At 36.2% G+C, this 8,853-nt stretch overlaps 2 protein-coding genes across 2 annotated transcripts; one reads left to right on the top strand and one right to left on the bottom strand.

Annotated features, from left to right (window-relative positions):
- Positions 1,680–5,465, top strand: LOC18613943 (aluminum-activated malate transporter 10). Its single transcript, XM_007051432.2, has 7 exons — positions 1,680–2,227; positions 2,515–3,143; positions 3,244–3,384; positions 3,492–3,764; positions 3,860–3,978; positions 4,076–4,219; positions 4,341–5,465. The coding sequence occupies exons 2-7, from the start codon at positions 2,810–2,812 to the stop codon at positions 4,809–4,811; spliced, it is 1,482 nt and encodes a 493-aa protein (XP_007051494.2). The 5' UTR covers positions 1,680–2,227; positions 2,515–2,809; the 3' UTR covers positions 4,812–5,465.
- LOC18613942 lies at positions 5,726–8,799 on the bottom strand. Its single transcript, XM_007051431.2, has 2 exons — positions 8,325–8,799; positions 5,726–6,669 (listed from the first exon to the last, which is right to left on the bottom strand). The coding sequence occupies exons 1-2, from the start codon at positions 8,416–8,418 to the stop codon at positions 5,987–5,989; spliced, it is 777 nt and encodes a 258-aa protein (XP_007051493.1). The 5' UTR covers positions 8,419–8,799; the 3' UTR covers positions 5,726–5,986.

Raw genomic sequence — 8,853 nt, 5'->3', positions numbered from 1 at the left:
AAGTTTAATATATTATATTTTTATTGTTAATTTTCATATAATATCATCTCTTAAATATATTTTTCATGTCATATATTTTATTTTTATTTTTATTACAATTTTATATATTTTATTTTTATTTCTTTAATATAATTTTTATATTATATATTTTATTTTAATTTTTTTCGTATATTATATAAATTTTAATTTCTACTATTTTATTTTATTTTAATTTCTAATTCTTATATTATATATATATATATTATTTTAATATTTTTTATTTTAATTATAACATTACAAAATATTTTTAACCAAGTAATAAACTTAAAGGGTAAAAATATTTTTAATAACATTGCAGAGTGCAATGTAATGTGATTGTATTGGTTTTGAATTGCAATCACATGACATCACTTGGCTGCAATGTGATTGCATTACAATATTACATTGCAGTGGTTTGTCGTAAACAAATACTGTAATGTAATTTAATTGGATATATTGCAGGAAATGTGCTCCTACTTCCCTTATACCAAACGTTACCTTAAGATGACCAAACTATCAACAATCACATGGATGGTTTTAAAGTTATGAGTTTAAATCGATTTTAAAATTATTTTATAATCAAAAGTTTAGACCATAAGACTAACTTTTAAATAGATTTTAAATTATGCACATTATATATATATAGTATTAATTTGTTAATTTATTTTTCCTTATTATTTCAGATCATGGATAAATAAATTTGTTGGAGGTTGGTTTTTTGCATTAATTTTATTCTATATTATTTTAATTATATATATTTTTTAAAACAATAAAAGCTAGCATCCATCTTAAATCGGATGGTAAGATTGATCTTAAGACTAAGATCAGTCTCAAAGGATTATATATATGGACAAGACCAATCTTACATAAGTGGTCCATAATGTCAATTACTAATAAAGGGGGGTTTCCAATTCCACATATTGGTAAGTGGATTTGATAATTTTGGACACGACAGGTTAACACTCGAGTTAAATAGGTTTTGAGTTTACCCTTAACGTGTTTCGTGTCTTAACGTGTCAGATACGACAAACACGTTTAAAACACGTTTACTTAATCGTGTTATCGTGTTTAAACGTATATACATAATACATTTATTAATCTATTAAACATTAATAGTTAAAGACTATTTTAACTTTATATAAATAATTTTAAATAATTATTTGATGTGTTGTTTAATCTTATATATGATAATGAATTTTATGTATGTTATTTATATTAAATTTTATTATATTTGATGTTATTATTATTTTGTTATAATTATTTTTATAATTATAGGTTTTAAATTTAAATAATAAAATTATATTTAATTATAAATATTTTTATTTAATCGTGTTAAACGTATTAATCGTATTAATTGTGTTAAACGTGTTAAGCGTGTTATTAATCGTATCGTATCGTATATTGACACGTTTAATAAACGTGTAAAACGTGTTAATCGTGTCGTGTCGTGTTACACGTGCATTAAACGTATACGTGTACGTGTTTTAAATTTAAGATACGAATATTAAACGCATCGTGTTCATATTTAGCCTTAACGTGTTTCATGTCTAAACGTGTCTGACACGTTTAAGACACGAAAACACGAATTGCCAAGTCTATTGATAAGTACACAGGCCAGTGGTTATTAATTTCTCCTTCTTAGGCTCCACATATTAATTAGATCTCTCTCTGACTCTCTCCCAGTGTTTACCAGATAATGGCTTTTAGATTTTAATTCAGTTTGCACTAAGCTCAAATGGTTTAATATGGTCTCTACTCGTTACATGGTCAAATGCTAGAGGAGCAGCATATTATTCTCCATATGATGTGAAAAATTTAAGTAATGTAAGTGGAAGTATTAGCTTCCCATGTTGTGTTTGTCTTGGTTTGCCAATTAGGATTGGTATGTTGTTTTTTCCACCTGAATTCTTTGTCATGGTTGCAATGGCTATAGTTTATACATAGAGTTAAAAAAGAAAGCACCTGTCACTTGTACACAGGCTTTTGTCAAACTGAAAATGCACTGTCTTTGAATTTGTCTGATAACGTGATATATATATATTATGTAGTCATGGCTTTTGCTGTCTTGCGCAATGATCATCGATGACTAAGCTGGCCAATTGTACCTAAGATCCATGAATGTGCTGATCACATCACCTAGCACTGACCTGGGGCCTTCAACGTAAATTAGCCTGAACAAGTTGCCTCAATTAGAAATAAGTGTCGCTTGGTAATCTTGCTCCCCAAGGATGAATCCCTTAATTTTTATTTGTTTTACTTTCGAATTTAATAGTACTACCGTATATCTATATGCAAACTTTGAAGCGCATTGTCCTGAGTTTGTGCTGCTTCCATATTCTTCTCTTATCAGTGAGTACTGAGAGTTCTTTCTCTCTGCTTAATAAAAGATCCACTTGTCATAAACAAACAACATCAAAAACATATTGGTTTTGCATTTACTAGCTTAAACCATAAAGCAAATGACGCTCAGCTAAAAAGATGATCGAATTTTTTTAGGCCATGTTATCGCCTCTAAAGGACAGTGGATCAAAAAGAATTGCCAAGTGTTGGTCACTATGTCAACTTACCTACCGAAAGGGGATATATAAATTCTTCTGAATTTATTTGAAGCAGTCAAGTTATAAATATATGCTTGGCAATGGGGTTTAGTCCAAACATAACAGTGTAGACAAATAGGAAACAAAGAAAGTGGGAGCTTTTTCGGAAACAGCTCTCCTTTTATTGTAGAATCAAAAGCCATTTTCTACCAACAACCTGAGTCCTCTCATTCTTGTAAAAAATTTCACTCAACATGGCAAAGGAAGCCGCTGGCAAATTGGAATGGAGGACAAATGTACCTGATGAGACATCGAAGAAACTAGAGCCAGACTATGGCCTCGTGGGCAAAACATGGCTAAGATTAAAATGTGTTATGGGAGGACTAGTTATGAAAGTTTGGGGTTTCTTGGAGAAGGTATGGAATTTAGGAGTTGCGGAGCCTAGAAAGGTCATCCATTGTGCCAGAGTAGGGCTGGCACTTTCCATTGTGTCACTTTTCTACTACATAAGGCCTTTGTATGATGATTTTGGAGGGAATGTTATGTGGGCAGTGATGACCGTCGTGGTTGTTTTCGAATACACTGTAGGTTAGTCTTCGACGCCTCTTCACTTTTCAGTGACTTACTTGAGATTTCTTCATGTTTTACGTTATTGAATTCGATCACTCATTTCCCATTTCCATTGCAGGCGCCACATTGTCTAAATGCATTAACAGAGCAACAGGAACTATTCTTGCGGGGGCACTTGGTGTTGGTATCCACTGGGTGGCTGATCGGTCCGGAGATAAGTTGAAACCCATAGTCCTTGGGGTCTCAGTTTTTTTCTTTGGTAAGTGAAAAAGCCTTGCCGAGAAACTAAATTCCCTACCTAGGACATTCATGACATTCTCAATTCAAAGTCTCAATATCATTATTGTTGTTATTTCTTTCATGCAGCTTCAGCTGCAACCTTCTCAAGGTTCATTCCATCGGTTAAAGCCCGTTTTGATTATGGCGCTATGATCTTCATCCTCACCTTCAGCTTGGTATCAGTTTCTGCCTACCGCATGGTAGAGTTGTTCGAGTTGGCTCAAGATAGGTTATCCACAGTTGCCATTGGAGCTTCCTTGTGCATCCTTGTAACCATGCTCTTCTGTCCCATCTGGGCTGGCTGTGAGCTTCACCGCCTGATTCATCAGAACATGGAAAAGCTCGTGGACTCCTTGGATGGTACGTAAACGCACACACAGTAGCTAACGAGATTATCTAGAACATAATTTAAGATACTCGCGGAGTAATTCTTTTTTCCAATCTAATTGTTGTAGGATGTGTGGCTCATTACTTCAAAGACAGTGGAAATTTGACTATTAGTGAGGAGGATCTCAACAAGAAGATACAAGGATATAAATGTGTGCTTAATTCCAAGGCAACGGAGGAATCTATGGTAGAACGTTGATTCATTCAATGAAAACATGTCTTTTAAGGGGATTAATTTCGTTTGATTGAACACTCAATATCTTTCTTTTTTATCACTTTCACAGTGCAATTTTGCGAGATGGGAACCAACACATGGCCGGTTCAACTTTGGACACCCATGGAAACAATACCTCAAGATTGGGGCTTCACTGCGCCGGTGCGCTTACTGCATTGAGACTCTTAATAGTTGCGTCGGCTCAGATATTGAGGTAAAGACGAAAAAGCTTGACTCTGTTTAAAAAGATGGATCAACTTAGATATATAGATAAAGCCATTACAGAAATTTGGTATATTTAAGTTTAAACTATTGATTGTAATATATGGATGCAGGCACCCCCATGCATAAGGAAGCATCTTAGTGACAAGTGCTTGAAAGTCAGCTCCTATTCTACTAATGTCTTGAAGGAATTGGCAATAACAATCATGAAGATGAAAAAGTCGTCCAGGATAGAATTCAGAGTTGCAGAGATGAACTTCGCAGTACAAGAACTTCGGGACGCCTTGAAATCTTTGCCTAGCCACCTTCTTGCACCCCCATCATCAACAGGGGAAGAATCAACCGAAGCCAAATCAGTGCCCATCAAAAAAGCCGACGTACTACCTCCGATCATGAAGGTTCTTCCACTGATCACGGTAGTGTCTTTGTTGGAAGAAATTGCTGCAAGAATAGGAGGGGTTGCTGATGCAGTGGAAGAGCTGGCGAGCCTTGCAGAATTCAAGCCTGCAAAGGATCGAAAACCCAAGCAAAACCTACCTACTAACAAAATTATTTCAGATAACCTTAATCGTCAAACCATATAAAGGACCAACCCAGAAGTTTAAGTTGATTGTAATTACCCTGGCAGAAAGTTGATAATGAGTGTTGTTGTGTTTTACCTTGTAAAGACGCTTTTAATAGGTTTAAAGGTTAGTTTTATTACCTTATAATGTTTATGGTTAAATTGACCATACTCTCTCAATCAAGATTAACTTACGTACTTTTGGGCCATGGCTAACAAGAGACGCCAAAAGGGACAGGACAAACCACTGAAGAACCTGCGGGCTACGTTGTGAAAATCTTGTTCGTTGCTGGCTTTATCTATTGCATTACAGCTTGCAGTGCACCAACTCTGTTCATGCGTACGCGCACTACAAGCCGTAGTACTCTGATTATTAGAATCAATTAGAAGTGAATTGTAGAAAATGCTGGAAAATTGTCAGTTGTCACGCATGATATGGTTGAAAACACGTCGTTCCATGCATGAAAAGAGCTAGCGACACCAAAACAGTGGGGGAAAATTGTCAACATGGAGAGACTTTCTCCAACTATGCTATTACCCACGACTCTGTCGGAAGATCCCCTGCTTTTACCTTACGTTCAACTAGGGATGAAGTTCTGCTAAAAATACATGGGAACATGTTGCTATTGCACGCTCTCGGGTCTAGAACTAAAAGATTTGTTATTATTTGTTATGGGGGTGTACAGAAATCACTTTGAGAAATGCTTCAATAAATAAAAACAGAAATTGGTTTTAGAAATACTTCTTAGGCTGTTGTGTCGTGCTTTGCACTCGTACTGCTAGCTGCTCTGTTTTTCACATCATTATTAGGTTTTCATTCTTCTCATGTCGATCCACTTCACAAATTAATATGCGATACCCATGGTTTTTGGAACTTGAAAACGAATCAATGCTGCTTAAACAGCATATTTTACCAGACCATCATAGGCGCCAAAAGAAATAACAAACAGACCTCAACGATTGTGAATTTGTTATAGTACATGATAACAAACAACCGCTGCCGCTGACTTCATTTAATCCTTTTAAAGTTCTTTCTGAATACACAAGTTAAACAGCTAGCAAGCAGTCTAACAGAAGATAAATAAGTTATGAGCAGAGAGACCACATTACGAGTTCAATGGAGATATCAGCAAATGCTTTATTGTGCTGGCAAATGAAGTATGTACCCAACTTCCCATGCACAAGAAATTCATCACGTCACAATGTCACAAGTTGTCTGTTAGAAGCATCAGTTTCCTCAGTCGCTTCATCATGATGCTCCCCCCAGCCTAGGTTCACAGACAAGTCCTCAACGGCCACCTTGATCACATCACTTCGAACACCTATATCAGTTGCGTACCTGCTCATACAGTACATCCCAGCTGTAACTGTTGCCACACCTACAGGACTTGGCATCAACAGCTTCAGTGGAGAAGAGAGAAGGGCCGCCAAAGGGGCACCAATCACAGAAGAAGCTTGACCGCTTCTTCCAACCCCTAGCTTGTCCATTATCAGAAGACCAGTTTTACAATACAGTGCAAAGTCCTCACAGTTATTCTGGAATATGTCATAATTTCCAAATCCATTTTGAAGAAGATACATTGCCCGGTGGATAACTGTTTCAGGAGGGTCAGACACTGCTGTGGTGCATGTGCCTCCACGCACTTTGGCAAGGAAAACAGATGGGGTCACCCCATATTCAAAGCAGTAGAGAGATCCATTTCGAAGGAAGCAATCCAGGCATGAGAGTACTACCCCACTGTTTGGCTGACGGAAGCCGCAATCAGGAAAAGTTGGACAAGTTGATCCAGGATCATATAGATCAGAAGATGTCTCAACCCTGGAATCCAAGTTACGTTCAGGTCTAAAATGAACCACCTTGCTTCCACCAACAAAGATACCTTCATGATTTAACATTCAACAAAACTCATGAATAATATTGAGCTTAACCCGACCATACAAGGAACTGCTTAAGTAAATGTCTCACATCTCATTTATTGTCTAAGTACTGTTTTCATCAACAACATAATATAACCTTGACACATTTGAAGATACCTCTAGACTATGATGAATGAGGCCATAAGGTAATGAGGTAAAATAACAAATTGATCACAAACTCGATACACAAAGGATTTATACAATAATGGGGTAACTGAGGATTTTGACACTGGGATCATAATTATATTTGCTTTCTAATTCATATTAACCTGCCAATCAAAAAAGGTTGTTTCAGTCTTAAAAGTATAGGAATAAGAAGTAAGAACCAGAGAAATGCTTGGGAATCCCAACAATCAGATTAAGGCAGTAATCTCTACAAAGTGAAGGAATCTTGAGAAAGATGATATGACTCCTAAAAGACATAATTCAGTTGATCATGCCATAAGATCAGTCTTAAGCCACCAACAAATTAATATCAGGGGAATCCACAAATGTCAGCCAAATTTCAAGTTCTAAGCAATTAACCTATAGAACAAATAGAATGCCCCTAAAACTGTGGCTGAAGAAATCATGATCGGGATTGAACCTTCGACACAATGCCAATTCCCAACAACAAGAGGGGAGAGAGAGAGAGAGAGAGAGAGAGAGATCTAATATTTTTGAAGTAGCTGAGCCATGTAGGGTTATGGCTGTAGGCTGGTAGCAGAGACAAACTGTTCCCGTAACTTTTGCAAGCTAAGAATTGTACCCTCTTCCTAACTGCTGGACATCTTTTAGGAAATGAACCTCTTCTTACTGACATGACAATTAGTCGATCATCCTCAACGCCACTATCAAAGCAACTACTTGACCTCCATAACAATTACATTTTACACAAAACTTTACATAGCTACCATGACCATACCCAAAACTTAAATCGAAAGAAAAAGTCAAAAAAGATGAACTGCCAATGATAACATTCCTGCAGCTTTAAAAAGGACCACCTAAGAACGGTAAAAATTTTACATCACCATTATTTGTCTTACAATCTTAAGAACTCCATTCATCATATTTAAAAAGGAATTAACTTTTTTGTTACACTATATCTCAGAATCAAATGTAGAATTCACCTTCAAATATTAACGATCTAGCAGCATTGCCTTGTAAGATTGAAAAGAATCAACTTAAAACACCTCAAACAGACAGAATATGTCAATTCCTAGACAACCGATGCACAAACTCGAGGAAAGGTATCTAAAATCTATAAAACCCTTTTCAGGTTGAAGCAAAATTCACCTATCAAAGAAAAACAGAAAAGGAGTCATCTTTACCTGGCATTACAAAGACCCAGGAATAATATTTGGCACAAAAATAGTCAAAAAGACCCAAAAACAAGACTTGAAAGAGGGAATCACGGCAAATTCTCAAACAAGAGCCAAATTTACAATAAAAGGAAAGTAATTGTTAAGAGCAAAGATAAAAAAAAGCCACCCAACAAAAAACTGAAACCCAGACGCCGAGATAAATGCACAAATCACAATGTAATACGTTTCCCAGTTTATATTTTCTAAAGCCAAAAACAAAAAAAACTATAATTCCCAAAGTTCAATTTCAAGTCAAAGACGGAGAGCAAAGATACCATGGTGAGAGTAGGTGAAAACAGCTCTGTAAGTGTAAACATGATCTCCAGGTTTGATCTCATTCCTCTCTACTCTGTTTGTAAGCAGACCCATTTTTCACCCTTTTACTTTTACCCCCTGCCTCCCCTGCTTCTTCTTCTTCTACTCGTCTCCTCTGCTTCTTTACCTCTGATAATGGAGCTCTGCTATGGTAAAACAAAACACAGCTTACGTACTTATGGTAGACCCCACATAATTAAGCCTTGTGTTCCTAGCAGCGTGGCTTAATCTTATTGGCTCACCGAATCGTCTGCTCAACAGCCGTTGCCAAATTGACCCTACATCGGTTCTTTTGGATTTATTTGCGTTTTTAAAAGGTCACGATCATGGCTCTTGGGATAATATTATGAATATTGACGATGAACAATTCTCTTGCTTTTTCTTTTCTCCTTCCTTTTCCTTTCCTCTCTTTCACTTTGAAAGGGTATGTTTGGAATTTAAATCCACCAATCCATCATGGGCAAAGGAATGTCATCAAGGCTAAGCATT

Source organism: Theobroma cacao, chromosome 1 (assembly GCF_000208745.1).
Source record: "Theobroma cacao cultivar B97-61/B2 chromosome 1, Criollo_cocoa_genome_V2, whole genome shotgun sequence".
NCBI classification, from domain to species: Eukaryota; Viridiplantae; Streptophyta; class Magnoliopsida; order Malvales; family Malvaceae; genus Theobroma; species Theobroma cacao.
Note: the sequence above shows the minus strand (reverse complement) of the source record. Positions and strands in the feature narration are given on the sequence as shown.

Bases quoted from the DNA above. Each gene is read 5' to 3' on its own strand.
- LOC18613943 (XM_007051432.2), top strand. From the start codon at position 2,810: ATGGCAAAGGAAGCCGCTGGCAAATTGGAATGGAGGACAAATGTACCT. The intron at 3,385-3,491 runs GTAAGTGAAAAA...TCTTTCATGCAG, and splicing joins GGTCTCAGTTTTTTTCTTTG to CTTCAGCTGCAACCTTCTCA. The intron at 4,220-4,340 runs GTAAAGACGAAA...ATATGGATGCAG, and splicing joins GCGTCGGCTCAGATATTGAG to GCACCCCCATGCATAAGGAA.
- LOC18613942 (XM_007051431.2), bottom strand. From the start codon at position 8,418: ATGGGTCTGCTTACAAACAGAGTAGAGAGGAATGAGATCAAACCTGGA. The intron at 6,670-8,324 runs GTATCTTTGCTC...TAAATCATGAAG, and splicing joins TTTCACCTACTCTCACCATG to GTATCTTTGTTGGTGGAAGC.